Raw genomic sequence first — 19,366 nt, 5'->3', positions numbered from 1 at the left:
CTTTTGTTTTTGCTATCACATGTTTAAGTTACACAGAATGATAAATGCCCTCCGTCTCATTCTTTAAAAATAAATTAATATTTCTTCACATATGGCAACTGAACACTGCTCATTGAACCAGGATTCGTCATTATAAAGACAGCCAGTGAAATAGTGCAAGATATCCAGCTCTGTATTTGTTACATTGCGTTAAGTAATACAGACCAGTGGTGGGCTCTTGTGAACACAGTACTGAATCTTCAGTTTCTATGAACATTGAGATTTTTCATCAAAATAACATTTCGAATTTCTATATAAAGATTATGTAGTTATTTTATTCAGCTCTCGGATCCAAATTTATATTGTAGCCCCCTGGAACTGTTGGTGATCACATGTCATCAGTTGCACTTGGTTTCATAGTCCTGAAATTTACTTACAAGGTTGCTCCTGCTCTGTCTGCCGTGCCTGGACCAGCTAGTGCTCTTCTACCAGTTCTTTGTGACGCAGCAGGTGGCTTCGTATCGAGTTTGCTGCAAACTGCTCTCGGTACTACTGGCCATCTTCCTTGAGCTAGTACAAAAGGTAAATGCCTTGAGATGTGACAGTGTCGCTTGTTATCTCCAGACTTCATATAGACTTCAGTTTCGTTATCTCACCAATATTAATATGGATGTTAAAATTAATCTTTTAGGGATTTTGTATTCCTTCTGAACTTGCCGCAAATGAAGAAGGATCTCAGAAGGACAATCCTGCTGGTGGATTGGGACTGGGAGAAGGAGTAGGGGAAAAGGATATCTCTGAACAAATAGACAGTGAAGAGCAATTGGAAGATGCCAGACCAAAAGGAGAAGAAAAAGAAGAAGATGATAAGGACTGCAAGGCATGTTTAAAGATATTGAATCCTGCCATTAACCTTTATTGTGCAGGAGTCAGTGTTACAAATACCCACACTCTAAAGCTGCTAGCCAGACTTTAGCTCTCGAGTTAACAGTTTGGCAGTGGTGGTGTGACGTACATCGAACTCAATTATGTGTAAGCTGGACTTCGTGGACAATAAGGGTTAATTACAAAGGATATTTATTTATTTTATTTATTTAGTGTTCTGTCTGAGGACAGGTCCATATGAACAGGATCCTTCCATCCTTTTCTCGGACTGGGACCTGTTCATATACGTTCTTGGCAGATGATCCAGAAGTGGTTTGCCATTGCCTTCTTCTGTGTGTGAATGGAGTAATTGTTGGGATGCCACGGAGGAAAACTCCGTGTTGCCTAGACCACGGCCTTGCCCAACACAAGTTATAAATTCGGGCACCGCCGGGATATAGGATATACTAATCAAAATGTTCTAAATTGAAGGAGGTCTTCATGAAGTCAGATGAAGAAATTTACACTGCTGCATCCTAATATTGTGTATGTGAAGTTATTTGTTTTAACCATCACACAAACACTTTTGTCTAATACAGGCAGCATGTTGTGGGAGTAAAATTGTTTATATTGGACACTAAGCGTTTGGTGACTGCCTGCAATTGTAGTAGTAGTAGAAGTACATCATTCTGCCAGTTTGCGGCACTGCCAATATAATAATAATAATGTAATTATACTATATGTAGGATTGTGTTAAGTGTTAATTATAAAAAAGTAGATAAATAAAAAATACATTGCAATTATTGGCAGTGGTACAAAGAACAAAATCATGAGGCTTTTTTAGAATTATGGCACACCAAAAGCCAATAAAACTTCATTGAAACATGTGGATTTCTCAACTTGTAGCTAATATGAAAGAAACTTTGATAGAATAATGGAAAACTACTCATTGATGGAGATAAATTGAGGATGTGCTGAAGACGATGTATCCTATGAAACGTCTTTTATTAGTGGCTGTAATTTGAAGTGGTGCATTTGCAAAGCTGAAGAATGGTGAAATATGTTTAACTGCTGTTCATTTCACTAATTTTTTTTATCCCAGAATTCCTCAAATGAGGGGAAGAAGTGTGGAGGGAGAGGTAGAAAACCCCTTGGCAAGTGAAGTGACCAGGGGGCAAGGCTCCTAGTCCAGCCATAGTTGTGAAGTCACTCTGTTTTATGACCATAATAAAAACAATAATATGTAGTCACATTTTGCTTTTAGCAATTATTTTGTTTGATGTTGCTGTGTACTTCATTCTCCGGGGTCATGACGTAGTCTGAAAATTCTTAAAATTATACTAATTTGGAATTTAATTTTTAAGCCTCTTCTTGATTACATTAGTGGCATGTAGTTCACTTTGTAAGATTAAATTATATGTCAGTGTGATTTAGATATCCGTTTCTAAATAAAAATGCTTTCAACAAGAGTGTAAAATGTGTTTACCGTACATTGCAACAAAAATTCTTTCGTTATGATATAGGAGGAAGAAAATGGAATTGAAATGTCACAAGACTTTGATGGTAAGGTGCAAGATTTGGAAAAGAAAGCAGACGAAGAGGATGAGTCTGACTCTGATAAAGATAATGAAGAGGAACCAGATAAGGAAATGGGAGAAACAGATGCTGGAGCAGACAGATTGGATCAGCAGGTATCAGTTTCTGGGCAAGGTTGTAAATAATGCCAACTTTTTTTATTTCATTCTGTTTTTGTAGGTTTTTCTTTGGTAATATTTTATGGTGTTGAATATTGGTAGTTTTTGATAACAAAGGTTTTATCTGAAAAAATAAGTGCTATAATTTAATGATTTGAACTTAAATAAAATATTAATCGCAGATTCCATTACGCTTAATAAAGTTATGAATATTGAGATATCTGTTTATCATTAAACATATCTTTAGATATATCATTGTCATGCATGGATCATTAGAATATACTAATAAGATTCTTGTTTGTCATTTGTCATAATGGTTCATAACCTTTATGACCCTGGAACAGGGTATTTAAGTTTTCATGAAATTTGTAAGACTTGAGGTTCTCACAGCGGTGAGTATGAAGATGAGTATGAAATTTGTTTTGTCAAAATTTAATGTCAGTTGAAGATATCCGTCTTCTGGGTTATTGCGCTGTGTAGTCTGGTCGATGTTAACCAACGTTTCAGAGGTCATACTGCCTCCGTCATCAGAGTATGAAGATTTCTGTCTTCTGGGTTATTGCGCTGTGTAGTCTGGTCGATGTTAACCAACGTTTCAGAGGTCATACTGCCTCCATCATCAGAGTATGAAGATTTCTGTCTTCTGGGTTGTTGCGCTGTGTAGTCTGGTCGATGTTAACCAACGTTTCAGAGGTCATACTGCCTCCGTCATCAGAGTATGAAGATTTCTGTCTTCTGGGTTATTGCGCTGTGTAGTCTGGTCGATGTTAACCAACGTTTCAGAGGTCATACTGCCTCCATCATCAGAGTATGAAGATTTCTGTCTTCTGGGTTGTTGCGCTGTGTAGTCTGGTCGATGTTAACCAACGTTTCAGAGGTCATACTGCCTCCGTCATCAGGGCAATGAATCGCTGTGAGAACCTCAAGTCTTACTTAATGTCAGTTTATTGGCTTTAATCCATTTTTTCAAGCTAGCAAAGACATTGTTCATGTAAATTTGGAAGTAGTAAATTTCTGGATGGGAAATAATAATATTAGTGTAATCCACAAAAAGTAGTACCATCCACACATTTGTCGTTATGCTCACGTCTCTCTTACTATTTGAAAATATTTCTGTCAAGACATTTTTTACCCTAGCATGTATGTCACCTTATTTTTCCATGACGTTTCTTTATGATTCTGTCTGACAGTTCCACGATAGGTGATAGCTCTTGTGTGTAGGTCGTCATTTCAATCCAGAGAGGAGGAAAATTCTCCGTGCAAAGTTTATGGTTTACCCCTTCCATTCTCCTTATGAGCCTTGTCACTGTCTTCATCATCTGCGCTACATTTTGCGTGTCTTCCCAAGTATGTGCTCGTATTGGAAATGCAGCCAGTCATGTCACAAAGTTTATGTTTGTTCTTATGTCATGCCAGTATCTTCCCCCTCGCCAGAATATTGTTGATATTGACAGCATTGAGTAATTAACCTCAAATGCTTTCTTTCTATGTGTGAAATATATACCATGCACTGTTTTGTTTTATTTATAGATTTGGGGCAGTGATTCCGAGGATGAGGTAGAAGAAAATAATGAAGCCGAAAGGGGAACCGGAGAAAAAATTGGAGATCGAGAACTTGGAGCAAATGATGAAAATAATAAACCTGGAGAGGAGAGTGATGGAGAGGAAAGTGGGAAACAGGAATTAAAGAGGAAAGAAATCAATGAAATGGATGATCCAGATGAAAATGATGATCAGATAGATCCATATCATGGTCAGTTCTTTTATAAGATACTTATGCAGTCTTTGGTGTTGTTGGTGTCGAACCTGCAGGTTCTGCTACCAGGGAGTTAGTTAGTTAGTTAGTTATACAAAATATGAATTGGTATATAAGCACTAAAAGGGGCTGTTTTCAAGACCTGGAATCTTTTAGTAAAATGTCCAGAATCCCTGAGGTCGAGCCAGAAATTTAATCTCAGCACGGACTTGGTAAAAGATAAAATATTTTGCATCCATCGAACCATAAGTGGAAGGGTCGTCTCAGGATAGCCAGCCAGCAGGCCAATTTCCATGCCTGGGAGGGCTTCTGAGAATCATGAATTTATTCATAAATGACCGAAACCTTAATTTATTGTGCAGTGAATGTGGTCATATCACATACATGTGCTTTCCCCACTACTCTGTCATATGACAGTGTAAATGAGCCAGACTTTCATGTTCCTTGGAAGGATCATTTGACAGTTTTTATTCAGAGTTTTTTTCTCATTAGAATATTAGTAGCTTCTCCTAATATGTGGATATTTAGTCATGAAATGAGGTATTTTGCAAAGCGTGTAGCTGCTTTTTGTCTCAAGGTTTCCAGATGGTGTACCAGTCAGCACTGGAAATTCTCCAGTTCATTCTAAATACAGCTGAGCACAAGACTACATAGCACCATGATTTTGTTCAATGCTTGTGAACATACAGAAATTGATTCTCACTATTGTGTTCAGAGTGAATATTTACTATCATTAAACTTGCATGATTCTTTTCTTCTTCTGTGTGTCAAGTTAAAATCTGACCATGTGATTCAGACATATTTTAAATATCACAAAATATCTCTTAATTCCCTTATAAATCCCACACTTTTAATGGTTACAATGAGATAATATATTCACTGTTTGATTTTTTTGAGAAATCTGTTTACTCCCAGGTTCTAAACTGACAAAAATTAATACTTTTTGTACCGTAAACTTTTCATGCTGTTATGAATTCTCATGATGAGCCGGGATAGCTCAGTCAGTATGGTGACTAGCTACGGGCTGGACGACCGGGGTTCGATCCCCGATGGGGGCAGAGGATTTTTCCTCTAGCCTCTGCGTCCAGACCGGCTCTGGGGCCCACCCAGCCTCCTCTACAATGGGTACCGGGGTCCTTTCCCAGGGGTAAAACCGGCCGGGGCGTGATGCCGACCACTCACCCCCATCTAGTGCCGGGGTCAAGGAAGAGAGGAGCTATACCTCCACTCACCCCAAACGCCTACATGGCGTATAGTGGGACAAACTTTACTTTACTTTACTTTATGAATTCTCATTATAATGGACTTCCACCATTCAAATACGGTAGGGTGCCAATTATTCGACCTTCCATTTCGGTCAGCATATTTTGGAATGAATCACACTCCCAGACCATGCACATTTTACATTTTATTTGCTTAGTTGCTACAGACATTCTGCTGTTCAGGTGCTGGCGTGACCTTCCTATAAAGAAAAGGAAGGAGGCTCAGAAGCAAATACATGCTACTAATTTCTTCAAAAATGAACTGTCATTTACAAATTTATATTACGTTAATTACAACTTTTGTTTGTGAAGTATTTTTAATTTGATGCCATATTGTGTTTTCTTCATAATTTAATGATGTTATAAATTCAGTTGATATTTATACTTTTTTCTGTTAGTCTTGTGTATTATTCAGCATTTACAGTTATCCGACCGTTCTTCGGTCTCATTTAGGTTGGATTATTAGGACTCTGCTGTAGCATGTAAACTGGATGTAGGCATCCGATAAAAATGTTAACTTGTTTTAGGAATTTCAACATGATAATTTTTAAATATATTTATTTTGTACAGTCTATACACAAACGTTTGACAAACGTCAGACGCACGTTACTCTACACAACATCTCTTGATAAATATAACGTCTGACTACAATAAGCAACTTACCATGAAAATGGAAAGCTACAAACAGAACTACGGATCATTATAATATATTGCATCAAATATCTAATAGTTTTTAAAATATTTTAAATTGATAAAAACCTGAAGACGACGGTATTACCCGTCGAAACATGTCGTTTTAATAAAAGCGCTAAAAAATATAATGTAAAATCGTATTTACGATTAAGAGCGCTAATATAATATTTTACACAACAAAATGTTTTAATATTATATAATTTTTACAACACCAATAAACTTCAAACGTTTGTGTATAGACTGCACAAAATAAATATATTTAATCAAACACAAACAAGACGCATATAAGATACAAAATGATAATTTTTATTTAACATTTCTATCAAAGACCATAATAATTAAGAAAATACGAGTAGCGTGTTATTTATTATACTTCACACTTTAATGGTTGGGAGAGAGAACTTAAATTTACTCATGGATTCTTAACTTTGATCTGATAGAGTAACTCCAGTATTCGAATCTGATAATTCTTCATGTGCGATGGGGAACACAGATTCCATATTTATCAAACATTCAAATTTAACCCTTTCACTTGAAATCCAATACACATTATCTTCGTACAGAGCTATTCAAGATATATTTTTGAATTTAAGAAAGCAAATTACTTTACATCCAGCTTTAGACTTTAAAGAAAGGTAAATTAGAGTTACATGTCACAAGGTTGTCTGTCGTGCCAACACAACGCAACATGAGCTGTCTTATCCTGCCTTATCTGTTTGAAAATCAGAAGCGTTTACAGTAGTGTCAGTATTTTGATACAACGGTGACTTTACACACGTGTACTGAAGAATATTTTGCAATGAGGAATGAAAAGTTTTCTTGTAGAAATATCTGAAAACCTAGGTTCATGGAAAATCTTACCGAGTGTGTCTTTTGCCACGGTTGATATGAGTTATTACGTACAATAGGCAAGCATGAGCCACTGCCTGAACCTGAACCACTCGACCTTCCTGAAGATCTACAGCTTGATGATGATGATGAAAAGAAGGAAGGAGGAAATGAGGACGGAGAAGAGGAAAATCCCTTTGATATTGACAAAATGAAAGGTGAGTGCCACTTGCGGCAGTAACACAGAATAACTTTTCTGTGTGATGTTATTGTCATTGATGTGTGGAATTCTCTCACCAGTGATGACCTATTAGTAAAAAAAAAGTGTGATTGTTTATTTTAGGTGTCTTTTATTAATACTGTCTCCTTCTGCCACTCTACATGTCTGTGTGGATGCATATTTGTATTGTGATTCTTGCTAAGTATCGCATCCAATATAATTTTAATCCAGACTGAATAAATACTATGTACTATAACTTTAGGAGCCACGGTGGTCTAGCGGTTAGAACGCTGGCCTTGTAGTCCTGGGGTCTCGGGTTCGATTCCCGGCGGTGCCCGAATTTATAACTTGTGTTGGGCAAGGCCGTGGTCTAGGCAACACGGAGTTTTCCTCCGTGGCATCCCAACAATTACTCCATTCACACACAGAAGAAGGCAATGGCAAACCACTTCTGGATCATCTGCCAAGAACGTATATGAACAGGTCCCAGTCCGAGAAAAGGATGGAAGGATCCTGTTTATATGGACCTGTCGTCATGTAATGTGTTGTTCCTGAACCGATGCCCAGCATATATTGAAATGCATATGAATTGTGCTTGCTTGTGGTATGGCACATTGTACATTTTGTCAATATTATTTCTGAACGCTCCCCTTCAGAGAAATAATATGGAAATAATGTGTAGAAAGAAAAATGTTTTATTGATTACTTCTGCTGTTCTACTATTTCAGAACAAAAGGAATCGGAGGAACAAGAAAATGAAGAAAAAGAGTTATCTGAAGAAAGTGAGCAGATAAATACTATCAATGAAGAAATGGAAGAAAGCAGAGAAAAAGAACCAGAGCAAGATGAGATTGAAGGGGGAGGCAGTAAGGATGAAGAAAAGGCAGGGGATGAGCCGAAAATTGAACCCGAGAAAGAAGTTGAAGAAGAAACAGCAAAATCATCTGAGGACCACCCAGCTGATATTCCTGCGGAAGCTGCAGCAGAAATGGACTGGATGTGTGGATCAAAAGATCAGGTCAGTAAAGTCCCTTAGACCTCACAGTGATCTTAACAAGCTTTCCAAGTTGTATGAAATAATATGAGGTCACTGTATCTATTCCAAAATAAGATGTCAAAACAGCGATAATTTTTATTTTTTGGCCATATATTATAAAATATGATGTATTATTATAATTAAAGACTGTCAGACATATCAGAATTTCTGTATAACACCAGTGTTACATGAAAGGTGTAAGAAATGTTGACTTTAATGCTCTTCATGGTAATATTTGTCCATAACAAACAAACAAAACTGGAAGAATAATTTGGCATAAGATATTTATGAATGCTTACAATTTTTAATTGATTCTTAAGTAAGTTAACATGTAAATTGCATTATGCAGGTTGTCTCTGATATAAAGAAAGATAAAAGTGAGATGGGCCAACAACATCCTGAAGATGATAACGCAGAAGAAAACGACGAAAAGCAAGGCGTAGGGCAAGCACAGTCTGAGAAGACAGATACAGGACACTATGGAGATATGGCAACACCCAAGGATAATGTTCAGACTGGTAACAGCCAAAAGGATGAGAACGTGAAGAGAAGACAGCGTTTACGAGAAAGTGACGATAACAGAAGCCTGGGTGAGTTTAATTCGGTACCTGCGCCTTGCAACCTATGCATGACCTCTTTATTCATCTCATAATTTTCTTGTAAGTGTGTAGAAGCAAAGGGAAACCTACTGAATTACTGTGTTTATTCAAATACCTCATACACTTTTTTTCTAACATCCTTCGTAAAATGCCCAAATGTGCTTCACGTACGGAAATTTGATTTGGGCAGAACAAATTGCCACTCGGAAGAATGAACTGGCTTTTACGGGAAGATTGCCAAGGCATTCTTGTGTAAATCGACAAATTCTTTTAAATTGAAAATCACAGAAGAAAATAGAATAAAAATTATAGCCTAATATAACTTTCACAAAGTAAGATAACTTGAGTATATGTTCCTAACATAAAATTATAATAATATCAAATGTGCCATAACTAAAAGTAACTAACTAACTAACTCACTGGTAGCAGAACCTGCAGGTTCAACGCCAACGACACAAAAGCCCATCATTGGCCACGATCCTGAGCCAACTCGATCCATGTACCATCGTCACAGCCTACCTCCCTAAGATCTCAAAATAAATGTTTACAGCTGAGGTTACCGAGCCTGTTAAGAAGAAACTTAGAACAATAAACATTGAAGAGGAAGATGATAGAGAAGATCAAGATGGGGATAAATGTAAGGAGGAAAACGCTGAGCAAGGAGAGACTGCTGACATGTACCAGCATATCAAAGAAGCCAAAAAAACATTTGATGCTGAGGTTTTGGATGCTGCAACCAAGGTGAGTAACTGTTTATGAAGATTTCTGTCTTCTGGGTTGTTGCGCTGTGTAGTCTGGTCTATGTTTACCAACGTTTCAGAGGTCATACTGCCTCCGTCATCAGAGTATGAAGATTTCTGTCTTCTGGGTTGTTGCGCTGTGTAGTCTGGTCGATGTTTACCAATGTTTCAGAGGTCATACTACCTCCATCATCAGTGTCTCAAGATTTCTGTCTTCTGGGTTGTTGCACCGTGTAGTCTGGTCGATGTTAACCAACGTTTCAGAGGTCATACTGCCTCCGTCATCAGAGTATGAAGATTTCTGTCTTCTGGGTTGTTGCGCTGTGTAGTCTGGTCGATGTTTACCAACGTTTCAGAGGTCATACTGCCTCCGTCATCGCCCTGATGACAGAGGCAGTATGACCTCGACCAGACTACACAGCGCAACGACCCAGAAGACAGAAATCTTCATACTCTCCGCTGTGAAAACCACAAATCTTACAACTGTATATGAAATGGAATGTTTCTGCAAGAAAGTTTGTTACTTCTGCAGGAGAAACTGTAGTCAAGTAAAAGTAATTTTGTGACGGTCAATATGGTCACACTTTCCTTTGTACCATTAGGACAAATATGAAACTTTTACCTTAAAGTAGGTCACAGTCATGCCCATGCTTGTGCTGAGTAACTTATCATCGTCATCATCTACTACAGGGACTGGGCCTATTGGCCCATTCCGAGACAGTTGCTCAAGGCAACTTGTCATTATTAGTCTGGTAAGATGCATTCGAGTAGTGAGTGACAAGCCCACTGCCTCTGCACAATTTCTACGCAATCCTGATTTTGACTGCCAGAGCCATCTAGCAGTTAATCAGGAGACTCGGGTAAGAAATGGCCACTGAATTTTGCTTATGAAACATCTCGTATCATGCTCGTAAGGTTCTTTTACATGCTGTAAATCTACGACGTGGGACCGCCGGAAGTAAGATCAGTCCTGCATGTTAATAAGTCTACTTTGAAAGTGATTTAAACACTGATTACTGAAACATTAATTCATAAAAAAAATGCAACTGTGTTCCACCTGAAGATTAAGGTCAGTAATGACACAGTAAATAAAAATTGTTTTAAATATTTCTTTAAATACAGGTTGCATATAAAGAATTTTTAATTCAGCGCTTACCTTAGCCAGAGATCGTATTCTTGATGATTAATACCATTTGATTACATTACACCTCTGCAGTTGATACATTAGCACCGAATAACCTTCTACACTCACAAAAGCGTGCCCACACACGCTCTAATAACCTATATCCACAAATGTCACAGATGTAAATACTGATTGCAGTTATCCACTTTTCATTAATAGGAACAAGCAGAGAAGCAATCAATTCCAAATTTGGAGGATGAAGATGGAGAAGACGCTAAAGAAGATGACAATATGGACTTTCAAGAAGACTTAGTTTCAGATGAAGAGGAAATCCCTACAAAGAGTTCAGAGAAAATTCCAGGTGATAAGAAGCACAGTGAAAGTAAAGATGAGAAAAAGTCTGGGGCGAAAGTTGATGACGGTGGAGACGTAGAAATGAGTGTGGAGGTTGAAGGTGACAAAGTGGAAACGCTTGGTGCCGCAAGAGGCAGTGAGACTACATTCCATACCATGTTTGGTGATATTACAGCTGATACCTCTCAGTATGAATTAATGTCTCCAGAAGATTACAACACTTTGAGGTCTCAATTGGAAAGCCAGATAGCAACTTGGAGTCAGGTTAGTAAGAAGGATGTATTTATTATATTATTATTTAGTGTTCCGACTGGCGACAGGTCCATATGAACAGGATCCTTCCATCCTTTTCTCGGACTGGGACCTGTTCATATACGTTCTTGGCAGATGATCCAGAAGTGGTTTGCCATTGCCTTCTTCTGTGTGTGAATGGAGTAATTGTTGGGATGTCACGGAGGAAAACTCCGTGTTGCCTAGACCACGGCCTTGCCCAACACAAGTTATAAATTCGGGCACCGCCGGGAATCGAACCCGAGACCCCAGGATTACAAGGCCAACGTTCTAACCGCTAGACCACCGTGGCTAATCAAGAAGGATGATTCACTGATAAAATTATTATATACCAGGAATATTAAATTAGTTTTATTAATGGCATTTCAGTTGTTTAAGTATTGTGTTATCATGATACTTGAATATTATCTTTGGTTGGGGTCGGAGGAATTGTTGTTAACGCTGTTTTTTGCAAATTTCAAATTGTGCCCACAGCATGGATGTGTGTGTCTGTGTGGGCATTCTTATCACTGTTAATCTTTGAGCTCATCACCAATACTCCTCCATATTTGGGTGATCCTGCCACGTGCCAATTTCTGTGCAGGTTAGAATAGTTCGGGCTGGTCAGCTTTACACAAAAATTTGTAAATGCCCTTTAATTAGAAGTATTTTTAAGTAGATATGTGTATTATTGCACATTACATTTTTTATCAGTCTATGGAAGAATTTTTGCTAAAAACATTTTCATTTTAGCCTCCACCGAATGAAGAAGCAGAGAAAGCGTGGGAGTTGTTCAGTGCTGTAACTTCAGGATTGGCTCGAGACCTGAGCGAACAACTAAGGCTCGTGTTAGAACCTACCCAGGCCTCTCGTCTTCGTGGAGATTATCGTACAGGACGTAGAATCAACATGAGGAAGGTAACTTAGAAGAATTTTTTCTGTATTCATCCGAATACCATGCACTTTGTGAATAAGTCATATACCCCAGTTTTTACAGTATTTTTAAGATAAAATTATTATAGTTGATATGTGCCTAGTTCTGTTCCAGAACATGACTAATAAAACTACAGTTACATGAAAAATTAATAAAAGATGTGACTTCGTACACACATTTAAGTGTATATTTCACTGCTTCTATCATTGCCATGGTAATTGATCTTATCAGCTTCGAAGTTGCAGAGTATGGTGCTGATACTTTGAAATTCTGACAGTTTTTCTTCATAAACAGGAAGCCTTTGCAATAAATCTTTGCCGTATTACACGGAAACTGTTTCATTTAAAAAAAAATCTGCATTTAACATTGGCTTGCATTGAAACAATTCAAATTTCCAAATTTTATTTTTTCCTTGTTATTCTGCTGTGCTTTACTGTCGCATATCATTCGACACTACAGAACCAAACTGCTTCCTCTTATTTAAATATTAAGAAAACATTTCTTCTGCCTCTGGAAATTTCACTTTTACCCACAGAAATCTCTCCAGTGACTGCTACTTTGTTAGAAAAGACTCGTGTACTTTCTCCAGACTTGGATGCAACTTTCACTTAACATCAGAATTTCTGGCTGTGGTGTGATTCTCTGTTTGTTCTACTTCTCTTAAATTATCAGTTCGTGGTCATAACAGGTGATCAGATAAAGAGCACAGGTTCAAATTCCAATAACAGCGATGAACAGAGTTCATTGAACCCAGCCATAACCCATCATGTCGGTGAGCACAAGTAGGAAGAAGTTTATAACTGTGGTAGGGTAAAGTAAAGCTGTCCCACTATGAGCCATGTAGGCGCTTGGAGTGAGTGGAGGTATAGCTCCTCTCTTCCTTGACCTCAGCATTAGATGGGAGTGAGTGGTCAACATCACGCCCCGGGAAAGGACCCCGGTACCCATTGTAGAGGAGGCTGGGTGGGCCCCAGAGCCGGTCTGGACGCAGAGGCTAGAGGAAAAATCCTCTGCCCCCATCGGGGATCGAACCCCAGTCGTCCAGCCCATAGCTAGTCACTATACTGACTGAGCTATCCTGGCTCATATGTGGTAGGGTACAGTGGCACATACTTGTAAAAAATTACCAGGAAAATTTCCAACAAATTGCACTTACCCTATAGCAACAGTTAAACTCGGAGAAATAATCTATATAAATCACTGAATACCTGCTACTGTGAGTTGCTTTTAATAGGTGGTCTGCTAGTTAAGAGCATGGGAATATTTTCCAAGAAGAATTTTGGCCTGGGAAAGTCTCTATCAGATGAATGAACAGTGTGGCCGAGAACGTTACATTTAGCAAGAACTTGTCTCACGTCGTCTGACAACAGTTGACAATTCACTGTCATTCCTTACTTCCTGCTGTGAGAAAATCCAAGTTTTGATTGTCAAGCTTTTAGCTTTGCTCGGTTACTGACGTGCTGGCACAATTTTGTTCAGAAGTCTGCTGCTGAATCTGGTAACTTGGCATCTTTGCTGTTTCATATTGATTTTGTCTTGGCTCGTTATGACTTGGTTATGCAACGTGGCAAAGCAGGTACTCGTCAGTCGAGAAATATTCTGCGCAGCGATGCTCATTTCTTTCATACATAAGCGTTTTCCTCGTACTGTGCTTACAATGGAGACAGAAGTTTTGAGCACAGCGTGTCATACTAAACCCAAAATCCCTCCCATGCCCCTTCTATAAGATGCTTAATGTGGATAATAAATTAAATGCAGGTTATGTTTGGATAAATATGGTAAAGCTTTATTTATTGTATTGAGACATATCTTTGTTTTACCAAATGGGTAAATAACTTAAATCCATGAAATTATAACTTAATATTTTACCTTATTCCAGGTAATTCCATACATAGCAAGTCAATTTCGAAAAGATAAGATTTGGCTGAGAAGAACAAAGCCATCTAAACGGGAATATCAGATCGTGTTGGCCATTGATGATTCTTCCAGTATGGCAGACAATCGTTCAAAACAGGTAATAGACGAATACAGTATATCACATAATAGTGATATTTAGCGCCGATAATTTGTAATCTGTCAGTTTCTTGCATTGATTTTTGCTATTTGAAATATTAATTTTTTCCTTACTTATCATTATTATGTTCTACCAAGCTTCAAGCTGCCACAGTGTTCTAGCGGTCAGAACACTAGCCTTGTAATCCTGGGTTCAATTCCTGGTGGTGCTCAGATTTATAACTTGTGTTGGGCAAGGCCGTGGTCTAGGCAACACGGAGTTTTCCTCCGTGGCATCCCAACAATTACTCCATTCACACACAGAAGAAGGCAATGGCAAACCACTTCTGGATCATCTGCCAAGAACGTATATGAACAGGTCCCAGTCCGCGAAAAGGATGGAAGGATCCTGTTCATATGGACCTGTCGTCAGACAGAACACTAAATAATAATAAGATGAGGTGGTCTAGCGGTTAGAACGCTGGCCTTGTAATCCTGGGGTCTCGGGTTCGATTCCCGGCGGTGCCCGAATTTATAACTTGTGTTGGGCAAGGCCGTGGTCTAGGCAACACGGAGTTTTCCTCCGTGGCATCCCAACAATTACTCCATTCACACACAGAAGAAGGCAATGGCAAACCACTTCTGGATCATCTGCCAAGAACGTATATGAACAGGTCCCAGTCCGAGAAAAGGATGGAAGGATCCTGTTCATATGGACCTGTCGTCAGACAGAACACTACAAATAAAAAATAAACCAAGCTTCAATGTTGATACTTGATATCATTTCAATACAGTAACTTAAGTAAGACTTGAGGTTCTCACAGCGGTGAATATGAAGATTTCTGTCTTCTGGGTTATTGCGCTGTGTAGTCTGGTCGATGTTAACCAACGTTTCAGAGGTCATACTGCCTCCGTCATCAGGGCGACGGAGGCAGTATGACCTCTGAAACGTTGGTTAACATCGACCAGACTACACAGCGCAATAACCCAGAAGACAGAAATCTTCACAGTAACTTAAATTTGGATTCTTAGGAATGAACTTTAGTATGTTCCATGGTAATTTAACCCTTTGACTTATATTTTTCATAGCTGAACCACTCTTGGAATCTCTTTTTTAAGAAATGCTTAGCTTAACATTTCAGTGTGCTTATATATAAGAGTATTAAAGATATAAACATGAAATTTTGAGTTATTTAAATCTTGTTGTCCTTGATCTGTATGCAAATTTGTGTTTTTTTTATATGTTATTTAATAACTGACACACAGAAGAAAATAAAAGGCACGCCAGTTAATAATGACACACTTTTTGGACATTATCTATTATTCCAATTTTTTTTTAAAAAGTTTACATTTTGGAGACTGGAATTTAATTAAAATTAGGCCAGTGGATAATATCCAGGTAGTTTGTCGTTGTAATGATATACCATCACAAATCTTCAGATTTTATTTATTAAGTGGATCTTTTGCTGCAGCTTTCGTACTAATATGCCACATCATTCTTATTTTATTCTGTACTAGCTGGCATTTGAGTCATTGTCTCTTGTAAGTCGAGCATTGACTTTATTAGAGGCTGGAGAATTAGCGGTGATAAGTTTTGGAGAGATGCCCAAAGTGTTGCATCAGCTGGGACATCCTTTCACAGAGAGAAATGGTGCAAGGTGAGTTAAAAAAAGTGCAGGTAATCTTACTTCTTAATCAAAATCATATTCCGAAAAATTTACACCCATTAACAACATTTTGCCTCGTACCACACTCCCCCAAATAACTTTCCCGCCTAAATTATTATAGTGTTTAAAAATATTATTGTAATGAAACGAATACTAAAGATCAGAAATCAACACAATCATGTGTGATGTCCGTGTGGTAACTGTGAGCTAGGGTAGCGTCTCGATTGAATGACTGGGGTTTGATTATAATCCGGGGCAAAGGATTTTTCTTCTGACCTCTGCGTCCAGACCGGCTCTGGGGCCCACCCAGCCTCCTCTACGGTGGGTACCGGGGTCCTTTCCCGGGGGTAAAGCCGGCCGGGGCGTGATGCTGACCACTCACCCCCATCTAGTGCCGAGGTCAAGGAAGAGAGGAGCTATACCTCCGCTCACCCCAAACGCCTACATGGCGTATAGCGGGACAAACTTTACTTTTACTTTTTGTGTATCAGTAGTCTTTTTTCTGTTGTATATTTGTAATCGTAAATGAGTGTCAGATATTTTCACATTTCTGACAGATAAGTTACAACTTAGATTATGCCTTTCAGATTGCTACAACAATTCTCGTTTGATCAGAACAACACCCGCGTGGGACAGCTTGTAGACTTTGTAACAACAATGCTTACAGCGAGCCATCGCCGATCATCGAGCAATAATGAGCGAGCTCAGTTATTGGTAATTGTATCAGATGGTCGTGTCGTGAGCGAGGGGCCCGACAGGGTGAAGCAGGCAGTCCGGAGGGCCAAGCAGAATGGCATCTTCATGGTCTTTGTCATTGTGGACAACCCTGAAAGCAAGGTAATGGCGCCGATAAATGTTGCTTGTAGCGGTTCTTCTTATAGAGATTCCAGATGCCGCTAACAGATGTATGGTATTAAAATTAAAATGTGCCCTGAAAGTAGTGTTTTCTTCTCTGAAAATTATCTAAATATGAATGGTGACATGTTACGTTGATCTTTCTCAAAAGTTAAACGAATCACTTATCTGATTTACGTAATGTGAATAATCCAACCAAACGTTCAGATTTCAGGTTTCCACAGCCGTGAAAAATTTGGGTTGTGGTCTTTGGATTGTTGAAGGTGGTTGGTTATTAACATTTTCAAATCTATTTATATTTGGCGTAACATAAATGTGCCTTACCGTAATCTGTTAGTAGATAAAACATGTTTAGGAAGCTAGTTCTGCTTCCATCATCAGGTTGAACTTTAGCGACGTACTCACTTGGCCTCATTGGATAACACTGGTCCACGGAGTGAGATTAGGTTTATCCAGTGGACGCAGTTGAGATGCGTCATATGTTTAGTTAGACGTCAGGAGATGCATTTGTGTGTTATGTATTTGAACCATTTAGGGTAAAAAAAATTCTGAATTTTATACATTCTAGTAAAATCTAAGTTAAGCTGAAGTTTAGAGTACGCCTTTAAAAATTTATGGAAGGTTTTTTGTAAGACAGACTTTTCTTATTTAGACCGTGTAGGAATCGGCAGCCACACGTAAATTCCTTTGTCTAAAATTTCATAACACTGACTTAATTTATATGTATTAATATTTTTATATGTAAAATCAAGAGAACTGGCTGCTTGTTACTTTGAAAAGTGTATTAAAATTTACTTTATTTTTTACTGAAGTTGACACGCTACAGCAGTGGTCCCCAACCTTTTTGTGCCTACGGGCACATTCGAGAGTCTATGAGATCGTGGCGGGCACCAACCAATTAACGAAGCCAAATTTTCTTTTCTCTGGACAAATAAGATATGGACACCAAATAATACGCAAAACAACGTGACGTTTAATGTTACGAGAAACCACGCAATCAAAAATACGTAGTTTTATAAGTACAATTATTATTACTCGAGTGGGAAGTTAGTGTGATGTTTGGCACTGCATTTCATCGGCCAGTTTTTCAAATTTGGGAGTGTAGGATGATGTTGCTGCTCGCAATCGTCAAGATGGGCGTCAGTAAGTCGAGATCAGTGCTTTGATTTTGTAATGTTCGTGGTTGAACGGCCTTCATTATTCAGTATAACCTCTTTCCGTATCAACGCGGGCACCCAAAGAAAAAGCCTTGGCGGGCGCCGCGTTGGGGACCACTGCGCTACGGTCTTTCAGTTTGAAATCTTAGTTGAGAAAGTTATCTAAGTTCGTTAATACCACTAACTTAAAGTGTTTGTGTTTCAGGATTCCGTTCTGGATATTCAGCAACCGATATTTAGCGGGAGCAAGTGCGTGGGCTTTTCATCCTATCTCGATAATTTTCCATTCCCATTCTATCTGATCCTCCGGGATATTAACGCTCTTCCGACCGTTCTGAGTGATGCGTTACGACAGTGGTTTGAGTTAATTACAAATATGGATAAGTAAAACAAGACACTGATTTGAATATTTATTCAGTTTAAGTTTTTAATACATACTCTGTCTTATTCTAATGATTTTTCTGATATATATGTATATTCAGTATTGGAATATTTAATATTTCATTTATGTTTCCGTAAGTGAGAAATATTACTGCTCAAGCTAGTCTACAATATAATTTTCTTTCCTAACGACTTTGCCTGTACATAAGTTATTTTCGCCGTTGTCCGTAATGCTTCTGTTTACAGATAACATAGAAATTTTTTTAAAGGTTTATATTTTAAAACTGGATATTGATCTTTCGTTCAATCTTCCCTTCCATATTATTAATGGAATTAATTAAAATCCTTAGTATTCCTGGACCCCTGTTCAGAAGCAATTTTTGTTTAGAGTTGCCTTAAAAGGAACCGAACAAGTTACGTGCATATCGAAATACCGCACGCCCTCAAATAAGACATAAGAAGTATTATTACTCGAATGAAAATGTACTGAAGATCAAAACTGATAAATCATATTAACATGTATGACGGCTGATGAAACTACATTTGCGCGAAACTTTAATAGACTGTACTTGCGGTAAGCGGCGTGCTTCACTGCCGCTGTCTCCGTCAGCTGAAGTTGTCTCATAATTATCGGTATCCCAAAATATAGTAACAGTTTTATGATTTTTCCTGTCTTGCAAAGAAATCATTTATTGTAAGAAACTTGTGCAAGTCGACGGCGGAGAAATTTTATTTTGGCATAATTCTAATCTTACTCCAACTGAATTTCTACACGACGCCAATATAAATGATGCAGTTTATTCCCACACAAAGCACTTGAGTCCTATAACATCACATATCTTGGTTTATTATTTGAAAACTAAAAACAAAATAATTGCATCTTGTATTTCGGATAAATACGGTATTACGTAATCATAATGTGTAAATTATATGTTGCTATAATTATTTTGCATTATTTGCTG

General features: G+C 38.2%; 1 protein-coding gene across 1 annotated transcript in view; it reads left to right on the top strand.

The window, feature by feature from the left end:
- LOC110831388 (midasin) overlaps positions 1-18,926 on the top strand; it is a 293,633-nt gene extending 274,707 nt beyond the window's left edge. The window contains exons 61-74 of the mRNA XM_087347454.1: positions 420-561; positions 671-859; positions 2,367-2,534; positions 4,068-4,290; positions 7,157-7,294; positions 8,025-8,314; positions 8,682-8,922; positions 9,482-9,672; positions 11,014-11,412; positions 12,172-12,336; positions 14,232-14,366; positions 15,863-16,002; positions 16,599-16,848; positions 18,229-18,926. Coding sequence (XP_087203580.1) covers positions 420-561; positions 671-859; positions 2,367-2,534; positions 4,068-4,290; positions 7,157-7,294; positions 8,025-8,314; positions 8,682-8,922; positions 9,482-9,672; positions 11,014-11,412; positions 12,172-12,336; positions 14,232-14,366; positions 15,863-16,002; positions 16,599-16,848; positions 18,229-18,411 — 2,854 coding nt within the window. The 3' untranslated portion in view covers positions 18,412-18,926. The remainder of the gene's footprint in view (positions 1-419; positions 562-670; positions 860-2,366; positions 2,535-4,067; positions 4,291-7,156; positions 7,295-8,024; positions 8,315-8,681; positions 8,923-9,481; positions 9,673-11,013; positions 11,413-12,171; positions 12,337-14,231; positions 14,367-15,862; positions 16,003-16,598; positions 16,849-18,228) is intronic.
- The last annotated feature ends 440 nt before the right edge of the window (positions 18,927-19,366 follow it).

This window comes from Zootermopsis nevadensis, unplaced genomic scaffold (assembly GCF_977971745.1).
Source record: "Zootermopsis nevadensis isolate Lab colony 2312 unplaced genomic scaffold, Znev_1.0 Znev_ptg000011l, whole genome shotgun sequence".
NCBI lineage: Eukaryota > Metazoa > Arthropoda > Insecta > Blattodea > Termopsidae > Zootermopsis > Zootermopsis nevadensis.
Note: the sequence above shows the minus strand (reverse complement) of the source record. Positions and strands in the feature narration are given on the sequence as shown.